Source organism: Falco naumanni, chromosome 8, assembly GCF_017639655.2.
Source record: "Falco naumanni isolate bFalNau1 chromosome 8, bFalNau1.pat, whole genome shotgun sequence".
In the NCBI taxonomy this organism is placed as follows: Eukaryota; Metazoa; Chordata; class Aves; order Falconiformes; family Falconidae; genus Falco; species Falco naumanni.
In genome coordinates this window covers 58292494-58317594 of record NC_054061.1, presented here as the reverse complement: position 1 = coordinate 58317594, position 25101 = coordinate 58292494, and the positions used below count along the sequence as shown (strand labels likewise).

Genomic DNA, 25101 nt, shown 5'->3' with positions numbered 1-25101 from the left:
AGTGACACTACAGGCAATCAAAAACCTCTGCTTTATCAGACACACAGTACCATCCCAACTGATCTAGCCCTCCGACATCAGTACTTTCTGCTCCCTAGTCCCTGCAGAAGTCCTCCCTTCTGTATTTACCAGAGAGGGATCTCAAACTCTATCTGGTCTGCTGAACTGTATCTCACCCAAATTAACGCTGCCTGATGTGTCATCTGAAGAACTTGAAACCTACTCACTCAATTTCACATAGTTTATCTACTCTGTCCTCTGCTTTCACGTTATCTGCATGCTTCAAACAAGCTTTGTGTCCAATTTACATAACAAAATCGTGGCTCTTCAGGGATGCGGAGCATGTGTGGACAACAACCAAGCTCCAAACTCCCCACAAAACTAGAAAAAACAGCCCACTCCCTCAAAAAAAGCCCCAAACAAACCCTCAAAAATATGAATTTGTTTTAATCATAATGTAAAAAACTCATTTGCTACTTCAAAAAGCATAAAACAATTTACATTTATTTCAATAAGGCAAGTCCTGCACTGATCAACTGCTTTTGGTATAGATACAGCACTTGTGAAAAGTCTGCTTTAGTAATATTCACAATAGCACTCAAACTTTGCAATGGTTAATATTGGGTTGCTCGCAACTTGTTTCTATCCCTTCTCTGTCAAAGTCAAAGCATCTACCTCCACAGAAGACTCACATCCAGATTTCACAAGTACATTTAATTAACTATTGTGAAAACTGCATTGTTAGCTCTATACAAGAAACAGACAAAACACTGATTCTTCCACATATTTGTAACGCAAATGCTAAAGTATTTTCCTTAAAGCATTAGATACAGTGAACAATAGGACAAACAAAATTTTAGTGGAAGTATTCATTTTATGGACATGCCCTAATCAACTGAAAAGTGGCACGCATTTTCAAAGCTTCATTTCTGTTATGATTGTGAAGAGGTACTGTATTTCCTCTAATTCTCATCGCCGCTTTCATGTTCAAGTGGTAGTAGTGCTGTTGCAGCTTCATCCGCAGACACAAGGTTCAGTAGGTAAGATTAATTTTTTATAGGTCAACCATATAGGTAGAGAAAAAGAGATACAAGCTTTCAGGCAGACAATCCCTTGAGAATTTTGTTCATGCTCACTAGTCTACTAATCTATCTTACAAACCTCTCTTACACATATTGCGTCTTGCTAGTCCAAGGGCCAGTATTTTCAATTACCATCCTAATAATGACTATTCAGTAGGAATATACATGTAAAGTTATCAGTAGAAAAACCAAACTAACATACATGCATATTACCTTTCGTAATGCTCCATATTGTTTTCGGTATTTCTTATTCCAGGACACCCCTTTTTTCTCTAATAATCTCTGCCCTAATTGATCCACGGGAATTTGTTTAGATTCTTCCTACAGATAAATTAAAAACTGGAATAATGAAGGCTGCAAAAGTCAAGGGATCAACACAAAGAAGCCAATTCTGAAGCGTTCAAATCATTCCTGTTTGTTAATAATCCAATGTAACATCACCTTTTGTAACAGCTTCAGTATGCAACTTAAGAAATATTCAAAAGAGGCCCTTTTTGGTATGAAGAGCCACTATTAGTATTACAGTCAGTTAAATTAGAAGTTTTATATGCTTCACAGTAAGTCTAGAAGAGTTCTGTACACTTAAACCTGCCCACCCTTGCATAGACCAAACCCTTTTTCTGTGTTCCCTGATATCAAAATCAAAGCAATAAACTCCTTACATACCATACCTCTGAAAAAATCCCTTTTAAGACTGCCAATGGATTTTCTATTTCTTCAGCATTTTCAGTTTCTCTTAAAGGCTTATCTTCAATCAGTCTGTCCTCTTCCTGTGTAAGAAAAATAAGACTCACAAATACTGTTTCACACACAACTAGTAGGTTTTGTTTATAGTCTGTACCAACATTAGCATGCACAATTTAGAAGTATGAAGAAAGTTCTGATTAGCTGCCTCTACCACCTGCTACAGACCATATATTGTCGTACAGAATATCCTTTTAAAAACAAAAAAAAAAAACCAAAAAAAGGTGTTTGCATTATTTACAAACAGCCAGAGTTATTCACTAAAATGACTGTGCTAGTCTTGACCAAAGGTATTAATTCATTTGGGAAAGAAAAAGTGAACCCAGTAATGTGAGATAGTTCAACAGATCAGAAAGCTAAAGTTTGCTACAAAATCTTCCTAGAGATCACACCTCATTGAGAACTCTCTTTTTCCACTGTGTAAGAGTCCAAACACCCCACTAAAATATTAATTGGTTTAGATGTACATTTTCATCCACTAGTTCTCAGCACTTTTATGAAAAATGAGATATATCAAGCAAGGAAGAAACACCTTTAGGACTTACTTGTAATTGCCAGTTTCCTAATTCATCCACATCTCTGATATAAACATGATAGTGTCCTCCATAGCAGCCACCTTTATGTATAATAACAGAGAAGAGCTCATACATGTACTCTGAATCATCCATTTCAGTCTTTGAAAAGAAAAACAATAATAGTAACAATAACATATCAGTAAATCTTTCACACAAGGACAGTTTTACCCCATCAGCTTAGCTTCAGATACTTCTCAGAGAGCATTTGCACATGCAGAGATTGAAATGGTTTTCAGGGCTGGGGAACACAAGGTACAGACCAACACAAACCATGGACCAACGCATGGGCTTTTAAGCCACCTTTTCAGCGTGATTCTGAACAATACTGGAAACTCAAAAATTAAAATAATGAAATATTGATGCGAATAATAGAACAGCTCAAACCGTTCATAACCAGGTTTATTTCGTTTAAAAGACTAAAGAACAAACAAGCAACACATTTATATACATAAACCAACTGAAAAAAGCTTCTTCAAATGCAAACACTGAGAAATTTTGAAGTTTACTTTGCAACATTTCAATAAGAAAAATGTCTTTTTCAGTAACAGTGCCTCTATTAAATGTATTCTTTATATATTTTAAAGATCAAAAATTGTCATCAAGCAATGGTTTAGCTCAGTTTACAATCAATATACATATATGTGAATACAAAGACAGATTCCTAAGAAAAATTAAATAACTACAGGCACATAAAACATATACAGCTAAATTTATAAATTATGTTATCAGACAATGACAATACAAATATAAATTTTAGTTTCCAGGTGATAATCTTCCTTTAAAGGAGCCATCAGATTAAGTTTTACATAATTATTACACCTTCTACCCCCATGTAGCTACGAGGTATTTCCCACTCAGTTAAAAGTGGAAACAAACTGGAATTCCAGAAATTTGGATTTAGGGACAGAGGAGAACACGCTAAGTTTCTTGAATACCTTTCCCTAACAAAATGCAAAATAAAAGATTAACTTGTTCTTGATATCTGTTCTCTGCTGATTACATAGAAAATTTAACAAATTCAACAGTACAAACCTGCTCACAAAAAGGCCTCAGATTTATCTGGATGGGGAATGTATAGCAGCTTGTTTCCTTGTACCGTTCACACTTCTCAAAATCAAAGTTAAATCTCAGGAGAGAAATGGTGAGAAAGGGCGGCAACTTCCGCAGTTTAGCAGACTGTAAAATGATTTAAAAAAACTGTAAGCACAACCATTATGACAGAATAGTGTTTCCACCTTGCTACGGTCAACTTATTTTCCAACAAAGCTTCGTTACAACGAGGCAGACATGACCAGTGTCTCCGTTTTTAAAACTTCTTCCTTAATTCTCATTTTCCGTACCAACTACACATCCAAAAAGCAATCAAGATCCTTCCCTTCTGTTAAGCCCTACATCTTCCCTGAAGAGAGATCACCAGTCCCACAATTTACCCCGCTATAGAAAATGAAGGACATTGCTGAAATTGTAGCCAGTAATTAATTACATTTCCACAGCCCACATTCTTTGACAGAGGATTTTCTTGAATTTCATACTAAGAAGCAACTGCTTCAAATCCCCTGTGTTTACGTATGAAGTCAAGACTATACAGCATCTTCCCAGCAATTTTGCTCCTGTCCCCTTGCACAGCACCTGCCACCAACAGTCCTAACACAGACCCTGGGAGCCCAGAGAAAAAATACAAATGCTCAATTGCTGCTGCTGAACAGCAGGCGCTGCAGAAAGGTGACAAAGCTTCATGGTAGCTTCACCATTCCCAGACGAACAACAGTAGGGTGCTCAGCATCCGGCGCAGGCACCAAAGCCACCCAAAAAAAACCCACCAACAGCTAAAAATGAAGCTCAAACTATAAATGTAGTCTACACGCTTGCTTTTGCTGTTAGGAAAAGCCCTGCTGAGGCTGGGGCTACTACTCTTCTGGCCCCATCCCGACCATCTCCTCCAAACACAGTATTTGTACATCACCTGAGGTTTATTCCAATGACCTTTGAGAAGCCTTCCAGTTCTCTAGGGTTGCGTGACCCCAAGTATAGGTTAGGGCCCATACAGGCACAGTGTTTTCAAATGCAGAAATCAGAAATTATACTATCTGTAACATTGTAACTAGTTCTGACAGGTGTATGTTGTCCAGAAAAACAGATCACTCCCACAGTGTATTTTGCAGACTGTTGCCAAGTGACTGTCGGGCTGCCTCCAAATGGAGAAAATGGTCTGAAAAATGTCACCAGAATATATCACAATGGCACCTTGCTTAAAATCTGCCAGGCTGCTTGAAGAAAAGGGCTGTGACCAAGATCTGTGGGCTACAGTAAACGAGCATGATGCTGTGCCATTTGAGTGGCATGGGGTAGGTGGATCCTGGAAGACCCTACAGCCAGCCACAGAACAACCAAGCAAGAGTTAAAGTCTCTTCGTTTACACAGGAGGGGACCTTCAAGGCAGAAAAAAAAACCATAATCCATTTTAGTAAGGAAGAATATTAATCAAGATTGAACAACTTTGTGCGTGAACACATCAGGAGCCCTACTATGAAGCAAAACCAACCATCTTGTATCACCTCTGAATTGAGCTGTAGATTCAACAGACACTTCTGAGCCTTTCCAATGCCTCTCCATCCAACACTCCATTTGCAAAGCCATAACAGGAGGACTCCCAGGAACATGACATGGTTTAAGAAACAGCCTGAATTAGGTAATCCATTTGCATCAGTTATGAAGACTATTTTCACGTTCTTCCAAGTTAAGGGTGAGAATCCAACTGTACCATTAAAATTTGATAAAGTTTTGGAACACGAGATTCTTCAACTACTACTCTCTCTAGAGGCCAACAAAAAAAAGGGGGAAGAATAATACCCAAAGACCCACAGAGGAGGAATGGAGTGGGTAGGTATGGGCCATCTTGTTTTTGAAACAGGCTAGCGTGGGCAGGCAGTCACATTGTTAGGCAGCTGCCTTCTTAATGTTGCCACCAAGGCTGGAGTGACTCAGCTGGCACCACACTTGCTGCCAGTGTTGACTCACACTATAGTCTGCTGTGATCACACACATCGTGCTGGCAGGGCCACAGAGCCACAGGCAGCAGTGGTGCTGACACAATGTTCCTCCTTCCTGCTACAGCCTTCCAGCACAGCCCCCCTCTCTTGAGGCTCTCCGTTCACAACCCTCCACCCCCAGCTATGCGACTTCTTACCCAAGTTCCCACTGTATTCTTGCATGGATGAGCATATTTAAGAGGTAAGCAACTGTTGTCTCACACTCTGTTGAACTCAGCAAAATTTTAACTCAAATAAGTGCTTACAACCAAGACCCATGAGGCATTGGCACATGCCTTTGAACTCTCAAGCCACTGATTAATTTTAGCTGTCCTCAGCTTGCCTTTGCAACTATTACCTTCCACATTAAGAGTGCTGCAAGGTTTGGAATGCACTTATCCTGCTGCAGAAGAGTCATGCAGTAGGCCAAAGAGCTTCGCTGATGTGAAAGAGGCAAAATACGTCAAAGGCAGAGTGCATGAACGGTCTTTGTCTGCTTCCCTTTTACAAAAAATAGCAGGAACAACAGGAAAAAGGAGCAACTTTTTATACAAAAAAAAAATCACAACATGCAAAATTGGTACAGAAGAAAACCAAACACCACTTTTTATCATTCTGGAAAAATGCAATTCAAATACCTACAACTCCCATAAAACTCTCACTGGGCTGTCCTTCCCTGGCTCTGGCTACGGGGACAGATGACAAGACACAAAGAGTCTTTAATTCAATTACTAGGTTGGGGAAAACGGTCCAAACTGTTGTAAACGAAACAAACAGGGACAAGCTGTCAGCACAGGGTTGCACTGGCATACAGACAGTGACCAGTATTAACAGCCACGCCACCATTTAACAAAGCACTTGGGGTCACACATGCAACTCCTCTGGAGGATACCAACATCAAGTGTCAAGCATTTGAAGCCTTCCCAGGGTGCCAAGAGGTGAAGGCAGGGAACCAGGCAGAGAAAGGAGTACTACAGTCTGGATGACCTTAAGCTCCTGGGGACCATTCTCAATAAATACCACAGGCTTAACGTCAGCAGTTCTCCACACATCAGAGCTTTGATGACTCAGCACAGGAAAGGGTCACCCCATTTGGCTTTACAAGTATTTTTCAAGAAAAACAACCCAAACCCAGCAGTTCTTAGCCATAGCTGAGCACAGATCAAAGCAGTAAACTGTTCACTAGAAGATTATGACAAAGCAGCACAACTCCTCAGATAAACCAATCAGCTTCCCTCAAAAGCATTTTCAAGCTACAGCCTGAAGGAAAAGACTCTTCCACAGTCTGTACTTTGACCACAGGAACATGACTTTGCGGCTTTGCTGCGCCTCAATTTTTATCCTCCTCCTTCCTGGCCTCTCAGATGGAGGGAAAATCCTGGTGGTGCCCATGGCTGGAAGCCACTGGCTTAGCATGCAGCAAGTGGTTGAAAAGCTCATCGAGAGAGGACATGAAGTGGTGGTGGTTATACCAGAAGCAAGCTGGCATATGAGAACGACAGATGCATACGTGGTGAAAATATACCCAGTGTCCTACACATTAGAAGAGCTAGATGGCTCCTTGCATGAATACATTCTTACTCCTAATATGAAGGCTCTAGCACTACAGAACATACTGAAAACACCTACTAAGGTGGTAAAAATTTATCACTGCAAGAACCTGTTCAGCATCAGGGAAACAATGCAACACCAGGATCAACAGATCCCACGTCCCTGTGCAGAGCATCAGTTGTTCAATGTTTTTCTGTCCCACGTGGGTTCTCCATGGTTTTCTTCATGACATGGACCTGTTTGGTTGGGGATTTTATGCTCTAGCTCAGGGGTCCTCTAACTTTTTAAACAGGGGGCCGGCATGCACATGAAGTGGCAGGAAGCCATCTGCAGCTGCTTGGTTTCCCCCCCTGAACCCCTGGCAGGGTCCGGGGGGGTTCTGTAAATACCAGGGGCTGGATTAAGGACCCTGGGGGACCGTATCTGGCCCACAGGCCATAGTTTGAGGACCCCTGCTCTAGCTTATCTTAGCCTATACTATGAAATGCCCAAAGCCAGATGCACTAGTAGTGTGTGAATGAAGCTTGAAACTACACACCGTCCCATTCACTACTGGCTAGATTAAAGACCGCAACAACATTCAAGGAATGAGTCACATGAGCTTTCCTTGACATTGCTGAGATTTAAAAAAAACACACAGGTCAAATTCCAGCATCCTCTTTTACATATACTGCCTGATTAAAGACACAGATTTTATTTCAGAGTTAGAGGGCAGACACAGCAATGTAAACAAAGATCCCAACTGTTACCAAACTGAACACAGAGAATCACCGATGCTTTATACCTTTGAAGCTTCAACAAGTTTATCACAGGCTCCACATCGATACAAGTTCTCATTTTCAAAGTACTCTTCTTCTACATACATATTCCACAGGGCTTCCTCCAAGCCAGCAACACCTTTTACTGCCACTGTTAGGTCTAAGAAATCTTCCTATGCAGAAGTACAACAAAAAAATAAGGTAGTAAGCGTTAAGTTCATGGTACATGAGAAAGACATTCATTCCATTCACCACAGCAGATGTTAAGCATTCATGCTTATGGGGAAAAACCCCCATATATGCACAGAAAATTTAAAAAAATCCAAACTTTTTTTAAATTACAAAGAGCATAAAAGACCAAATATAATGTTTTACTGTTGCTACCTCCCTGCAGCACTCTGCTAACCACATCTACTAAAGGCAAGACTTGCCAACTCAGACGATGCAACACTTGTTTTTTTTACCCCTGAGTCACAGCCTGATGTAGGTGGTTTAGAAAATGCCAGCCAAGACTTAAAGTCATGCATAATTTTCATGTTTTCAAGTCTGCAGTGGCCTAATCAACACACACTACTAGATTCAACAAGGCCACCAGTGACACAGAAAAAAGATGTCATTATTTTTGGAGTTTAAAAAAAATAAAGCACATCTAAAGCATCTTCAACACACTAAACAAACATATCCTGGAAAATGACCTGGCTTTACCTGTCTCTCACTGACATTCTTGCATTCTTTACAAACAATCTGGTTGACGACAATCCCATGGTACAATCGATTAATAAGGTCATGACCTGAAGTGCCCACAAGAGAAGTTTCCAAAGCACTGAACAGAATCCGATTTAATTCCTGCACATCATGCTGCCTCATTTCCTGCATGAATAAAAAAAACAAACTTGAAAAAATAAAATAGTGCCATCTGCTTTGTTTATTGCTTAAAAACAACATATATTAAGTGTGACAAAGACAGCTGCCTCAATGACTACCCATATATTTACTACCTTGAGTAGTGAAATAGCAAAAAAAGTAAAAAGCTAGTAGAATACTACCTTTATTATTATTTATTATTCTTAATTTAGTTATGTTCTCTAAGTACCCACAAGTACATAAACTATAACACACAAGACCATTTTCACTTAGGTAGATTTAGACTAAATTCTAAAACTTAACTTTTGGTAATCTAAGTATTTGAGGGCAAGAACCCCAGCTACTGTTCAGAAAATGTTCCTGTAAAAATAAAAGGAAAAGCTACTGAAATTGTATCTAACAGAACAATTTTATTTTGTTGCTTGGTGTAAACAACTGCCACATACTTCTGCAGAGACACAAGAGCATACAACAATCATTGACCCAATTCAGTGCTGTTTCCACAGCTTTAATTATTTCTTAAAGTGTCAGAGTTAAAAAAAAAAAATGTTCTCCATTTTGGAAAAAGTTTATTAATGATGGTGTCACTGATGGCGATTTGTACCTCATGGCTGTTCCACCCGAAGCTCTCAGTAAGGTCTGTTGTAGATGCAGCCTGCTGGTCCAAGAGCAGAAGCTGAGCAAATAACCGTTGAAGTTGTAATGGAATTATTCGAACCTAGGAAAAAAAAAACACCATCAGATCAGAAAGAGTCTTCAAACCTATAATTTAAATAAAAAAGGAAAATAATTTAGTACAAAACTTTTAATAAACCACTGCTACCTATGGATTTCATAACACATTACTCAATTCACACCAAAACATCAGTCAGACTTCGTTCCCAAAAATGTACAGTGCCTCATGTTACTCAGCCAAATAGTCACAGAACATACATTTTGTGACACAGCAAAACCCTAGCCATCACCAGAGTAAAAAAGGAGAACTTCCTCTGCTATTTCTCATAACACTAAACCCTAAAACCCCAGCTACAAAACATCGTGACAGACAGAATTAACATGTGCTATTAATCCTTGCTCCAGTAAAGGGTTTGGTGGCTGGTTGGAAGGCATATGGTTAGTGTCAACAAGCTTGATTAGCTACCTATATTTATCTTGGACTTAGGAAGAAAAACTTTTCTAAGCAACCAGTTGTTTCATTTTAACCCAAGAACTAAAAAGCGAAATTATCTAGCCAACTTCATAAGCACTTTTAACATTTTTAATATTTTTAAACAAATATTAAATTGCAGTCCCACACCATCTTGTGCATGAGTGGGCTGCTAAACACTCAGAGAGCAGTCATCTAGACTGCACACATTACTTTTGTTCTGGAGACAAATAAAGTCATAGCACTGTAGCTTAAATTACAGAAGAGAAAAAAACAATACCTAAAAAAAGGACTGTATAGAATTTGGGATTGCTCCTGCTCCCCTTGACAAAATGATCTCTGCTATCAATTTTTGCAGAAACAGGCTCAGTATCTTACTTCTGAAGCAAAAGCTTATGGCACTGAAAACTTAAAACTGTGTGAAAAATCAAGTAATTGGCCAGCCAAACTGCCTTTCAGTATCAAACTTAGGCTTTCATGCATTCTCATAAGAAGTTTCATGTGAATTGAAATTACATCCTTCCAAATCAACACTCAGCTGTGACTCAAGACAAGAAAATTTTGAATACCTTTGCATCTGGTTTACTGCTATCATCCAGAGTCCCAAGTTCTTCAGGTCCTAGAGAGAACAGTGCCTCTGAAATTGTAAAGAAAAATGCCTATTTAAAAGAGGACAATATTCCCTCTCCAAAGACTTACCTTTAAAGATTTTAACTGTCAAGCTCTATGATGCTATTCTTTCTGGCAAACAAAGACATTACACAACATTTCTGAATATCATTCATCCTTGCAACTGGTTCAAGCTATTACAATAAAGCACAAGTAAGCATGAAGGTGTTCAGATGGCAAAATATTTCTTCAGGAATTGTAGCAGTTCCATTAAAAAAATGATACTGTATAGCCAGCAGTAACCTCTCTTATTTAAGTAAACTGTAACTATCCACCTGTAAGAATTGTAAATGTTGCTTTTCTTACATTTTGTGCAGAAGTGAGGATAATAATTTTACATACCAACAGCTCCGAGTTTTCTGTGGTAACTTATTCTAAGTGAACCAAAGGAACTGTTCCCGAAAACTATCTGTATTTGTGGTGTTTCTTTAATAAAAAAAACTAGAAATGCAAGTCACTGTAAAATATCAACTCCAACATCATTTTAAGAAGATTTTGAACACATTACCTCTAAATTCAGGTGTGAAAAGCAACGTCTGCAGAAGGGAATTGAGGTAGCAGGTCCCACCCTGATTTTTGATACCACTTAGGTTGGTGAAATCCCTGGGAGCTGGAGGCTCAGAATCTCTGGGCTTTGATTTCTTCCCTTTTCCACAATGATTGTTTGAAATAAAGGAAAAATCCTCTTCAAATAAGTCTCCAAACATTGTGAAGGTAAACCAGTCCTTTAAAAATATAAAATAATCTATTCACTAAAAAAAATGCAATTTAATCCACCCACCTCTAATCCTCCAAGATAAACCTTTCAGCCCTGACTGAAGAATTTGTTGTAACTTTCTTCATCTTACTCTGTTCACTCTGAAAACTTATGTCAGATCCATACAAAAACATACATTAAGTAACAAAAAAGCATTTATGTTAGCACAGGTCTGACTAGACTTTTAACTAAAATCAAATATATCACATTTCAATTTTGCATGAGCATACAGAAAAATAAATAGGTCCTTCTAAACATCCATAATTAACTAGTGTTCAAGTTGGACAGTTTCCTGCCTGAAAGGTACATAAGGCCTCTCAAACTCATCAAAATCCCTGCACCGTCTCTCAACAAATCCATGTGCACAAGTAACCTGTCTCTGGTATTGGCCAGTTCAGATGGGAAAAGTGTAGTATGAGTCAAGAATAAATATTATCTTTGCTTCCAGGTTTGAGCCAGAAACTCAACGTCAACTAAGTCTTCTTACAGAATTTTTTTCTTCTTTTTTTGGAAGCCTTGTGACCTCTTAGCATGTACCAGGACTCCCAAAGATAACTCCCTTTTTTTTTTTGTACTTGTCACCCCGTAAGTTCATTTGGTATGCTGTAGCTCTTGCATTAGCAGTGAGCTACTTTATAGTATTGTAACTCATACTGAAGCAGTGAATAATCACTCCTCTCTTTACCCTCAGTCTGCATGCAATTTTACAGCTATTTATCATACTCCACTCAGGTATCTCTTCCAGACAAAAGCTTCCACAAAGATGTATTCATTCCTACAACCAAACTTGTCCCCTTTTTTTGATTATCCTTATCTAACTGCTCTGACCCCCTCAAACTTCTCCGTTACTTGTTTCTGAGATCAGAGGACCACATCTGCGTACAATGTTCAAGATGTGCACAAACCATGGCCGCCTATAGCTAAATAATGCTGCTCTGGTTTGTTCTCTTTTTGTAAGAACTGCTGAGCACTAAACTACTTTTTTAAAAGCAATGTTTATTATTACCCCAAGGTCTCACTCCTGTATGCTTACTTCAAACCCCACCACTATATACACACTTTACAGAAATACACATTGTGAATATATATAACTGCAAAGCTGTGATCATCTCTGCCCCACGCTACACCTCTCTGGACTCACCTACAATGACCATTAACTGCTTTTGCTTCATTTCAGCTGCCTATCAACATAAAGGTTTTATAAAGCTTCACTGATGGCACTTGTCTTTACTGCAATAAATCCACCGATTTCACAAGAAAAATTAATCACTTCAGCACCCACTATTTATTTCCGAGAGTTTATGATATGCTAAACACAGGCCCTAGCAAAAACACAAAGTACCTCCCCTCTGTGACAGCTGATCTTCTGTTTACTATCTTTTAGCTAATTATTTAATTAAGCAACAACTTTCTTCTCCTGTGTCAGCTTAATTTCGTTAAGAGCTTTCAGTCAAACCTTGTTGAATACCTTCTGAATAGCCGAACATACTTCGTAGCTCTCTATTCAACCAACTTGTAGTTCATCAGGAGTTTCCTACAAGTCTTTTTATAAAATAGCATTACATTAAGCCTATTTCAGTCCTTCCCACAGTAGAGTAGTTTTTAGGCAAAAGGCTATGCTCAGAGCTGAGACTATGAAGCAGTATGGCAGAGTTCACTCTGCTTGTTCTATAATGCTTCTTCAGCATTTCATACAACAGGTATCCCCATATAAATCCCCACAAAATAAGATGGATGGAGATACTTCTTAATGAACATAGATGGGAAAGAAATAATTTTGATTTCTTTGCATTAGGTTTTTCTGCTCTGAATGCAGCTCTTATGCTTTGACTGCCTATAAAAACCCAAGTCTGTAAAGGTCCCACCCCACATGCTTCAAGACATAATTATTAGGTTTAGCACTCTTTCCAAACTACTTTGCAGCCTTCATTCACTTTTCCAGTTAGGCCTGCTGCACTTAGCATTTAGCCACACAAAGATTATGACCCTTCCTATTTTCCTAATCCCAGAGCACAAAGCTTGCTCCTAATAGAGTTGTTCACCATAAGAAAGGTGCATATCTAGGAGACAGCAACCATCTCACTGTATGACAGTCTGCTGTACCCACCCACCACTCCAGAGAAGCAGTTCACCAGGACAGTGCCAAATCCTCCCTCGCTCCTTATTTCTGGATCCTCAAAGCACTGCTGTTAGGAGCCTCCTCTTAAAAAAAAAAAAAAAATCATACAGTAATATAGATTAGAACAAATCTCTGGATAATGCCTCTGGCCCAACAGCCTCACAAAGCTGGGCCAATTTAGAGCACATCACTTAGTTGGGCCTTGCCCTGCCAAATCCGGAATAACTCCATGCAAGGAGATCCCAAAGCGCCTCGAAGGCACTCCCCTCCATTCCTTATCTCTGATGGGAACCTCCCATGCTATGACTTGGGTCTGGTACCGCTCATCCTACTGCAGCGCACCCCCTGCAAAAACCACAGCAGCACGGTCTCCACCCCGCTGACCTCCACCGGCTGCCCCTGCCTCTCTCTGCCTCCCATATGCTCCAGCCCCGGAGCCCCCGCGGAGCCGGGCCCAGTCTTCAGACGCGGTCTCACCGGTACCGAAGACAAGGACCGGTGACCCAGGCCCGCCGCTCGCAGCCAGCGATGCACGGCCCCTCGTCCCCGCTGAGCCCCACTCACCGCTCGGAGCCAGCACCCGAAGCCGGTCCGGCCCCTACCGCCACGGCCCCGCGGCCGCCGCCATATTTGTTGTGGCAGCGCGCAAAGCACGCTGGGACCTAAAGACCCCCGCGGCTCCGGGACTTCCCGCACCTGGCCAAGCCCCGAGGCGAGAACACGGGCGGCCCCTCGCTCCACAGAGAAAGGTCCACCTCTTGCAAGGGGCGGGAGGGACCCGCAGGGCACGGACGCCGATACGAATCAATAGACCGGGCGGCAAGGCGGCCCCGGGGCGGGCGAGCGCGCACAGCCTGCTGGGAGCCGTAGTGCTGCCCGCAAGGCCTTCTGGGGGTTGTAGTTTCCTGCCAGCCGCGGTGCATCGTGGGAGGCAGCCTACTGGGGGCGAGGGCAAGGGTTGCCGTGGAGACCCCGCGGCCTGCGCTGCACGGCCAGCCTGAGGGCCTAGGAGGAGGCGCAGCCTCTGCTGGGCCGTGGGCCTGGCGGGGGGGGGGGGGACAGCACAGCTCTGCCATCACCCAAACCTCTCACGCCGCCACCAGGGACAGGCCCTGCCGAAGCCTTCTGAAAAACGTAGCCGGGGATGAAGCTTAATGTACCGGCTTTGTAGCGCAAGAGGCTGAGGCTGCTTCTCCTTCCACCGCTCCTGGTCCAGCTCCCTCCTAGGCGTCGCATGGCCCCATCAAGCACAAGCCAGGGCTCGTACTGCTGTTGGGGTCACAAATACAGATGAGCCTGGCCAGTAACCAGAGAAGCTCAGTTCCTGCTTGGAAACAAGCGGGTGTTTGCATCTGCCTTCCTAATGCTGCCACCAAACCTACAACTACCCAGCTGGCACCTTGCTTGCTTCCAGTGTTGAGTCTCACTGTGCTTTGCTGTGGTCAATCGCATTGTAACAGCAAGGCCACAGAACCAACGGCAACAGTTGTGCTGACACATCAGTCATTCCCACTGTGGCCTTCCAGTACAGCCCATCTCCCTTGGGGTTGTCTGTTCAACCCCCAGCCAGGCATGCGGCTTCTTACCCAAATTCAAAGTTCGCACTGTCCTCTTGAGCAGGTGACCACATGTGAGAAGTAAGCAATATATCTTGCACTCCCTTGAACCCAGCAAAGTTCAACTCATCTAGAAACCCTTGCCAGATAACCAGGCCTACTGAGGAACTCTGGCAAACTCTCAAACACCCAGAAACGCCACTAAGGTACTGATCAACTTCACCCATCCTGAGCTTGCCTTTGCACCCACTCCTTTCCCATTAAGAGTGCTCTGAGGTTTGTGTGGCAAATTTGTCCTGCTGCAGAAGGTAGGGGAGAGCAGAACATGTCTCTGCTTACCCCTCTTCAGTAAATAGGAGTGGTGCCGTTACAAAAATATATATATTAACCTTTTTGTGAGAGAACTCTGTTTGCTAAACTTACCTTCCCAACAATCATTTTTAAATGCACTTTATATAAATCCAGAGATAATATGTTTTAGTTATTATTCATCTTTTTTTCCTTACAGTTTACAATAACGTAAAAGATTTTAAGAGTATTCTTTTTCATTTTTACCTCACAGCTTCTCTCCCGACTCTGAAGTTCAAATATTTTGTTTTCTGCAAAGTTATCATGAGAGAAAACTGCTCCCTGCCACTTTTTCCAGCAGGTTCTCTGCACAAAGAAAAAAAAAAAGTTACAGCCAATGGTAAAACAGGAAAAAGAAATAAAAAGGCTGATAGGAAGACATGAAGAAAACAATACAAAGTTAATTGTGTTGCATTGACTATTGTATGGAAGGGAGAGAAAAGAAGTTGTGTGCTTGAGGGACACAAGTTATATGGCTCTAAATATCTTAGGTTGCATTATTTTGTCACATCACGGTGCTATTTAGGCATCTAATCATTTCAGTATGCATACATCAAAAACAATGCTGTGAGGCTGAAGGCTCTTGCACACCCACCCTTGCGCTGAAGCTGCCTGCTAGCTAAGTCAGGTCCAATACCTGGGCTCACACCTGAATCTACTGAACAGCCCAAGGCATACGGGGAGCAGGAGTCATTAAAAGACATGTAGTACAGGTCTTGTGTCCAGCCTCTACTTGACATACAGGCAAGTGGTGAGGCTTTTTCGGCTGCCTGAGGGCTGTGTCGTAGGCTGTGAAACAGCCACATTACTGCTCTGAAACTGGGCTTCAGCTTCACAGATCTCTGCCTCAGCTGCCAGGTCAGCCTTTCTCAGTGTCTCTTCTTGGTGTCATTGTAGACTGTGGAGATTCCTGCTGGCTTATAAGAGCTGGCTTATCTGCCCTTTCCCCTTATCCTGAGGGTCTCCTGTCCTCAGAGAAATTATTGGAACATCCATGTCTCCAACCACAGTGAAATTTGTTGAGGCTCTTTTCATATGTTACTGCGGTGTTGGAGCTGCTTACACCAGACTTGCCTTCCTTGGTCCTGGCCAAGGTGTAGGACAGGACACATCAATGATCAAGTCCTAAGAAATCTGACTAGCAAGTTGAGGAGCTTATTCTCTGTTGAACACTGAGGAACTCCAACGACTCAGCACAAGAAAGGGTCACCCCATTTGGCTTTACAAATAATGAGGAAAAAAACTCAAACCACTCACAATCCAAGGCAGTGAATCATTAACTAGAATATTTTGACAAAGCAGCACAACTCCTCAGATAAACCAATCAGCTTCCCTCAAAAGCATTTTCAAGCTACAGCCTGAAGGAAAAGACTCTTCCACAGTCTGTACTTTGACCACAGGAACATGACTTTGTGGCTTTGCTGCGCCTCAATTTTTATCCTCCTCCTTCCTGGCCTCTCAGATGGAGGGAAAATCCTGGTGGTGCCCATGGCTGGAAGCCACTGGCTTAGCATGCAGCAAGTGGTTGAAAAGCTCATCGAGAGAGGACATGAAGTGGTGGTGGTTATACCAGAAGCAAGCTGGCATATGAGAACGACAGATGCATATGTGGTGAAAACATACCCAGTGTCCTACACATTAGAAGAGCTGGATAATGCCTTTCATGAGTACGTTGCCGCTCACCTGAAGGACCTGCCTTTCCCACTGAACACTCTAGCAATATACAACAGCTTAACGCATATTTTCCGTAAGCTCTTTGTTCAGTGCAAGGACCTGTTCAGCAGCAAGGAGACCCTGCAGTACTTGAATCAAAGTGGCTTTGATGCTGTCCTAACAGACCCCATTGTTTTGTGTGGAGCAACAGTTGCTAATTATTTTTCTCTTCCATCTGTGTTCTTTGTGAGAGGATTTCCTTGCAGCTTACAGTATAAAGCACCGCAGTGCCCAAGCCCTCTCTCCTACATCCCAAGAACATTTACCTCCTACTCGGACCGCATGACTTTTTTCCAGCGAGTGGAAAACGCGTTGCTTGCCCTCCTGGAGCTTGTGTACTGTAATGGTTTCTACGAAGATGCAGTAGAGTTTTCCTCTGAAGTTCTTCAGAGAGATGTATCCCTGCTAGACCTCCTGAGCTCTGCTTCTGTTTGGCTTCTGAGATTTGACTTTGTGGTTGAGTATGTCAGACCAGTGATGCCCAATATGGTCTTTGTTGGAGGTATAAACTGTGCTCGGAGGAAACCACTGTCCAAGGTATGTTCTTTTTCCTCCAAATTGTACATTTTCCAATTAAGTGCAATTACATCATTTCTGGAAGTTTAGTGCTATTGATTTTTTTATTATTATTTCTGGTAATGATTTAATACAAACAGGTTTTGACAGTTCTTTTCCACAGGCTGAAATCATACTACCTTGATGGAGGCAGATGACTTACTTGAATTCATTAGGATTATCTGGCAAGTCCAAAAAAAAAAAATGGACTTCATCAGCTAGCTACACATTATTGTCCTCAGTGAATGCACATTATTATACACCAACCACGCTCAGTTTTGATTTCATTTTCATGGAGTCTGACACATTTTTTTCACCTGACCAAAGCCCCAAAAACCATGTTCCGAGAGTCATCTTTTGTTCTAACTCTAGGCTCAGCAAAGTCAGTTAATTTGCTTTGGTTGTGTTTTCATGACATATGGTTTCCAAACTGGCTGTTTATGTTAAGTTATTTCTGTTTGTAGATCATGGTGAAACATAAATGTGATATGGAAATGGGAAGAATTAACCTAAAATAGTATATTTGGTGAAAGACACTTATACAAAACTCAGATAAGTTTTTATACCTATTTCTTGACATCTGCTTTCACTGGAATTGTTCTATGGCATTTTTAAAGCTAATCTAGAAATTCAAATCTATTTTGATAGTTACCATATAGTCTCTAAATCAATTGATAGCACTAGACATTTCTTTCCAGTCACAAAGTAGAACACAAATCTCTTTCCTATGAAATTACTCCCTCACTTCTGAATTGTGGTCATTGTACTACAGTTGTGCAGAGATGTGATGGTACCACTGCAAAATTGCAGTGCCATATCTTTGAGTTGAAGGGTTTTTTCTTTCCTCTTTCAGATTTCTGTTATACTCTTTAACTGAAAGGCTTATGCAGAGTCCAGTAAATTTAATAAAGAATAAGGCAAATAAAGAATGATATTACAAATTAGAATGATACTATAAATAAGGCATTCTCTCATGCTAGGCTCAAGAAATTGGCACTTTGTAGCTTGAGATTTAAGAGGCCAGTTCTTGCTGGTTGCATGAAGTAAGTGTTTACCTCTGTATCTTGAAGGTCTTGGAGCTGCAGTTCATAAGCTTGCTACAGGGGTAGAGCCATCTACCCTACATCAATCGATAGTTGTCATTTGATGGAAAACCCACATTCCAAATCTGGAAAAACCTTGTGTATTCCTCCTATCTTCAGTCCACCTTTTCTAGCTATGTTTTCTACAGACAGCAGAGGATTTTCTCCTATTTCACTTTTAGCACTGCCCAGGAACAAGGCAATTATGCAGTAGAGTGTAAATAAATGCGAAGTCATATGGGAGAAAAAAAAAATATCTATCTATACACAGTGGTGAGCTCTGTGTTGCTTATTACTATTCAGAGATATAACCATATGATAAGACTAGACAATTCTTCGAAACCCTATAGCCTATTTCTCAACAGCCCAGAAAACAGAAGGTTAGGACGACTAGGAAAGGGAGAGAGAACAAGAGATTAAAAATGCAGTGTCTTTTCTTGGATGAGGAGCTTAAGCCACAGACCCTCCTGTTACACCGCTTGCCATAATTTTCCACAGGCAGAGAGATCGGTCTTTGTGGCCTCATTCCCAAAGAGGGCATCTTTCTGCCATATCTGACCTGGCCCCTGGAGCTGAAGGCATCAGGGTGCTGAGGAGCTCATGCTTTTGCAAAATTGGGCATATGTGTTTTATCCAGCACAGAGCTGGGAATTAAATCCCAGATTCCCTGACCCTCCTGAGCTGTAAGCATGTCCACAGCCTGCAGTCTCAAAGGGAGTGGGAGAACATGTGACCACAGGGGCCTGGGGGAACACAAACTACACTTATTCATTGACCAAGATAACTGAACTGGCAGCCTCAGGCTGGATTTCCTCTTGTCCTGCACTTTGCATGGGCATTTGTCTCAGTAGCAATTACATATTCATTATTACACATATAAATTGAGTTGCCAAGTCCCAGTGTGTCTAGAGGTTTAATACAAGGCTTGCAGGAAATCAGACCCAGAGGTGCTGTGCCATCCTCCTCCTCCAATGACTTCAGAAGTACCCAAAGGCTGGCATAGTAAGCGGTTCCTCATTAGGGGGACATCACAATTAACTCAAACTGGGAGCCCTGAGACACTTTGATGAATATCTCATCTTTAACCAAAGTTAATAGTACTTTTTGGGGCAGCTCATAAAAACAAACTTCATATGATTTAATCAAAGCAAAGTTCAGAAATGCAAGCTATAACAACCTTTCAAAGTTATTGCCATTTTTTTAACCTAAACCGCCCATTACTTATTTAAACAATTGGTTAACTTAAAACATTAAAATAACCCTGGATTTAAGTAGGTAGTTATTCAAGCAAAGGAGAAGCATAACTGAATAAAGACCCTGTGGTTCATTCTCCAACACCAGAATTAAGAAGATTGGTCCTGTTTTGAAACCTTCCTGCCAAAGCCAGCAGCATCTGGGAAGCTCTGATAAGGAGACATTTCTAACTGGTCCTTTGAAATATGCAATTAAAGTGGAATTCAAAGACTGGCAAGAAGCCAAAGAATACAGTAAGCAGTACTAAAGCACGCACACATACCTGGTACACATTTTTCAACAGACTGCACAACCTAAACATCACTTCGTGTGACATCAAAAGGGATCCTGTCATGTCTGTGGATACTGTTTATTTGCTAACATGGGTAGCTAAGATTACTACAGTTATAGGGGAACTCTTTGTTTTCAGCCCTGAAGCAGTAGTCATCACTGTCCATGAACCAAAAACTAGGGTTGGTTTTCTTATGTGATATTCAGGGTGTTGATGAGCCTAGTGGCAGTCCAGAGCAGCCCAATATCACATCAGCCTCTGTTTATTATGCTTTTCTAAGGGATGTTAAGCACCTTTAAAACTGACAATACTTCTCATATCTTATATCACAGTGGCAAAATACACAACATTGGACAAGTAAAAGCAGCACTACTTTTGAAGGTTTAACCGTCACGCATTGTACATTTTCAATGCACAGTATGTATCAACCTGAAATGGCTGCTCTAACCAAACAGTTCATCTCACTGTTCCCTTAAGTTTGCCCTTGTCCACAGTCCTGTGCCTCCCATATTTTGGAGAGGAGATACTGAATGAAGCTGTAAACCAATTTTCTTTCGACAGAAAGTCCTTCATACCAAATGGAACTACTGCCTTAGTTTCCCTTCCCATGGGAAGATTATCTCTGGTTAAATTAGGATACCTTCTCTAATATGAGTCTAAAGGTACAATATTTGACTGAGGTCTATGCATAAAGATCTAGAAAGGCTATAAGAGTATTATATTTACAAATATCAAACACATTGCCCTCCATAGGTTAGGAAGTGTTCCAATTACAGTTACCTGGGCAGCCTTAAATGTCACCTTTCTGTTAGGATACAGTTATTAATTTCAGGATCACCTGTTATCTTTTTCATATGATTTCTACTTATAGCTTAGGAAAGGGCTGCCCTGGAAATGATCAGTGTTCTGTGATTTGCTTAGCTACCTGCTGCGTCTTGCTCTTGCAAAGACTTTAAGTAAGATTACTTTCCAACTTGCAGTAAACATATAATCACTTTTATGGTGGTTTTGTTTTTCCTCTGAAGTCATGATAGCCAAACTACATACCATCTTGTCCTGTGCAGGCAAGCGGCAGTGTATCTCCATAGCTATGTAAAATGTAAAGGAGGGAATCAGTCAGGTTCACATCAGTAGCTACCAACCTGCATTTGCCTGACACTGTTTAGCATCAAAAAAAGGACTAGGTTCAGTTACAAAGCCTGATCCATTATCCAGAAGTGTGGGAAACCAAATTACATCATCCACCTACTCTAGCATTTGAGCAACCTTGTCCTGCTTGCAAGACACTGAGCATAAGCAATCTCATCTAACAACAGGAAAACAAATCCAGCAGATGAAACCAATGCTTCCAGACTGCCTCAACAAACATTTTTTTTTAAGTTCTAGATTTAGTGCTGCTTACATAACAAGTAGCTGATGAAGTGTCTATTTGCTATCCTCTTCCCTTGGTGCCACTCAGTGTCTGCTGTTCAGGTTAAAATAAATCTGCAAATCACAACCAGTCCAACTCAAGAGATAAGCAGTTTGAGAGAGTTTTAGTACCTGTTCCAGGTGAAACAATCATAGGGTGAGGGGAAAGCACCCCTGCACCCAAATCCTTCATGGCTTACGGTCTAAGCAGTTTCAACTCCACAGAGCTGCTTGCACACCAGTGCAGTGCTGCTCCATTGCTGCAACGCTGCTTGCCAGCTCAAAGAGACACCCTGGAGTAACCCACACAAGCCTTATCACAAGAGATACTTCTGAGGCAAAAACAAATCTGCAGTCTTGGGTAACCCAGGCTTCAGCCTTGTTTAACCTAAAATTTATGTCCTCCAGTATCCAGTGGGAAAGCCTTTCCCCCAAGCTGTCACGTGGCTCTCACTCTTTTGAGACCTCTGTTCATCAAACTACTCTCTGGTGCTCCTCTGCAAGTAATGAGTACCACATCCTTCAAACCTGCAAGGGTTCCAGGTGCCCTTTGCTGCTGTGTAATGAACAACAAACACGTGTAAGTCTAACGTGTTATTTGGAAAAACAAACCAGTGTGATAATTTTCTGAATAATAATTATCCAGCTTAAATCTGACCTCAGCTGATTCTGTGGTAACCTAAGAACTTCATCCTTTCTTTGTCTGTGTGTTCTCTGTTTATCTCTAATTTATCTTCCTTTTATTTTTTTTTTTTTAATTCTGTTTTTTCTGTGGCTGCCTCACCTTTTCCACAGTTTTTCCTCCAATTGTCTGGTGCAAAAGTAGGGAGTCTGTTGAGTCCATATAAAAGTGTAGCCATACTAGGAAGATACTTGTTCCCTTATAGACACTGGAAGATTAACTTCTTATTGGCTGTTTTCAGCCATCTAATTTTGCTGTTGGAAATCTTATCCAAATGCAGAGTAAAGAAAACACCAAGTAGCAAGTTCCAAATTGATTTGGTCAGTTCCTGTCACAGCAGCTGCAATAAACTCTTCATCTCCAAATCTCCAGCATTTAATGAGAATTAATCATCAATCTGTTCAGTCTCACACTTTCAGTCTGTGCCTTACAGAACAGTCTCCTGCCTCTCACTCCCAGATATTTGGGCCTTTCTGGAAACTGGTTTTCCAAGCCTAAAGGTGGTTCCTCCATGTCAGCATGACAGCGTGGAGCTGCACAGAACAGTGCTAGCACCCTTTGGGTGTCTAGTGAGACAAACCCCATTGCCTAAGGCTGTAAGGTTTTGTTTCTCCATAGTGAAGATGCTGGGAATCCCACCACCACTTATAAAAGGAAGGAACAGGAAAAACTATGCTGATGATAGTTTTGCATCAGCTTTTGTCTTCACAAGGACCCCTTCCCTAGCACCACCCAAAAGACTTTGGTCTGCCATTACTTTTACTTGCACAAACCAAAATATTCCACCAGCAAAGCCCTAGGGCCTCAGTTCACGGGCATTTTTCCAGAGGATAGCAGCGAATGCCAGAAAACAAGGGGTCGGTACACCGCCCTAGTAGAGCTTTCTTTGGAAACCCAAGCTGATGTATTACCACCCAGGTTTTTTTTATATCAGCCCAGCAATCAGTTCCTCCCTCAGGAAGCATGAACTCTAGGGACAGCTTCCACCTCCTTGTGAGTGGATTCAAACCCACAGGTCCAATTGACAAGTTCCTGGCTAATTTAATCAAGAGACAATGGATCGGATCTCTCTTCTCATCAAAGTTGGGCTGCTGCTCAAAAGGGAACACCAGGGAAGAGGAAAGGTGAGTTTGCAGCTTTGTCAGGGCTCATAGCTGAAGAGGTTCAGGAGACACCTAAATGTGGTTTACATTACTGGCTGTACCTGTGAAAAGAGGAAAGCTCAGAAGCCTAGTTTGCTTGTTGGGGTTTTCTACCTGTGTGTAATCAGTGGGATTAGTAAAAGATATCATGTGTCTTCCTAAATTTTGTCTTGCTCACAATATATAGAAAGGGTTTTCAGGACAGTGACCAAAGACCAATGCTCCTTCTTCGTGTCTCAAAAGGTCTGTGCTGGCCTCTTAACCCTTCACTTGCATTGAATCCATCATTTAGTTCTTTTTTTGTATCTATACCATGGGGAGAAAAGCCAAACAGGATTGTTCTTCTCCATCTCAAACTGGGGATTGCATGGTACATCCTGATAGCTGTGATATATTCATAAGACATGCAGGTTTTACTGCTTCCAGGAGGAGAGAATTTAATAACAGCCTTCTACATATTGGTTAGGTGTTCTTAGTTAGGCTGGTCCATAAAAGAAATGGTGTTCAATTTCCATTCATTCTGCTTTGTGTATTTTAAAGATTGCCTTTTGAAAGTAAAACACATTTTCTCATTGGGTACTTACCAAGACAGTGGCATCAGCCACAATTATTATTACAGGATGACATCCCTGGTCTCAGTTTCATTGAGGAAAGAACATGTTGACGTACTTCCAGGCTTAAAAATTAACAGAAAGTACAAAGGGGGACATCTTTTTCAAGAACAGTGTGCTGCCCTTCCCTGTTATGTGAGCAATTGCAATACTGAAGGATAACCACAACGATATTGGGAAGTTAATTATTTACTTCTGTGGTCAATAAGTTCCCTGCAGAAAAGTTAAAGCTTGCGTGGATCTTCACATAAAGGACTGTGTCAGATGCTTCCAGACCAGGACTCTCCAGCTTTCTTCCATCAAAATGGCTCTTCTGTTTCAGTTTTTTTACCAACATACTGGGCTATTTCTTCTTCTGACATCGTCTTTAATCTTTGTTGAAGGTGGAAAGATCCTGGTGATACCTCAGGATGGAAGTCACTGGCTTAGCATGCGCCCGGTAGTGGAGAAACTCCAGCAAAATGGACACGAAGTTGTTGTAGTTGTACCATCAACAAGTTTGCATATGAAGCCAAAGGAGCCTCAGAATTATACAGTGAAAGTATATCCAATACCTTACGCAGAGGAGCATTTCGGTGTTGTGCTCAACTCATTCATTAATGCTCATTTTGTTGAACAGTCTGTTTTGAATATTATTATTACAATGTATCAAAGCATCTTAGAAATTTCCAGGTTATTTTTTACCAACTGTAAGAGCCTTTTGCACAACAAAGACATGATGCAGTATCTGAGAGAGAGCAAATTTGATGTGGTTTTCACGGATCCAGTTCTGATGTGTGGACCGATAATTGCTAAGTATCTTTCAATTCCTTCCATCTACTTTTTGCGGGGAATGCCTTGCGGTATGGATTTTGAAGCTACGCAGTGTCCAAACCCTCCTTCCTATGTCCCCAGGCTCTTCCTAAATAATTCAGATAGCATGACATTTGCTCAACGCGTGAAGAACATGCTGGTCCACATGCTGGAGTTTATTTACTGTAAGCCTCTATTTGCTCCATTTGAAGAACTTGCATATGAAATTATGCAAAAGAAAGTGACAGCTACAGAGATGCTAAGCCATGGATCTGTTTGGCTAATGAGATATGATTTTGTGTTTGATTTCCCAAGACCAGTGATGCCAAACATGGTTTTTATTGGAGGGATAAACTGTGATCAGAAGAAAAAACTGTCTCAGGTATAAAA

The 25101-nt window shown here is 41.3% G+C and overlaps 2 protein-coding genes across 10 annotated transcripts in view; one reads left to right on the top strand and one right to left on the bottom strand.

Annotated features, from left to right (window-relative positions):
• The window catches only part of USP40 (ubiquitin specific peptidase 40), a 37991-nt gene extending 23853 nt beyond the window's left edge, over positions 1-14138 (bottom strand). For 3 of the 8 annotated variants that reach the window (XM_040603387.1, XM_040603392.1, XM_040603395.1), the window contains exons 1-11: positions 13992-14138; positions 13284-13378; positions 10928-11144; positions 10320-10387; positions 9208-9321; positions 8445-8609; positions 7766-7912; positions 3434-3577; positions 2372-2500; positions 1754-1852; positions 1296-1403 (exon numbers count right to left, since the gene is read on the bottom strand). In XM_040603387.1, the coding sequence (XP_040459321.1) occupies positions 1296-1403; positions 1754-1852; positions 2372-2500; positions 3434-3577; positions 7766-7912; positions 8445-8609; positions 9208-9321; positions 10320-10387; positions 10928-11126 (1173 nt within the window). In that variant the 5' untranslated portion in view covers positions 11127-11144; positions 13284-13378; positions 13992-14138. The other 5 variants (XM_040603388.1, XM_040603389.1, XM_040603393.1 and 2 more) reach the window with 5 other exon arrangements.
• A 2450-nt stretch (positions 14139-16588) lies between these two features.
• Positions 16589-25101, top strand: part of LOC121093243 (UDP-glucuronosyltransferase 1A1-like) — a 35427-nt gene continuing 26914 nt past the window's right edge. Inside the window, exon 1 of one of the 2 annotated variants that reach the window (XM_040605224.1) lies at positions 16589-17449. In XM_040605224.1, the coding sequence (XP_040461158.1) occupies positions 16604-17449 (846 nt within the window). In that variant the 5' untranslated portion in view covers positions 16589-16603. Of the gene's footprint in view, positions 17450-24148; positions 25094-25101 lie in introns of those variants that run through there. The other variant, XM_040605219.1, reaches the window with a different exon arrangement.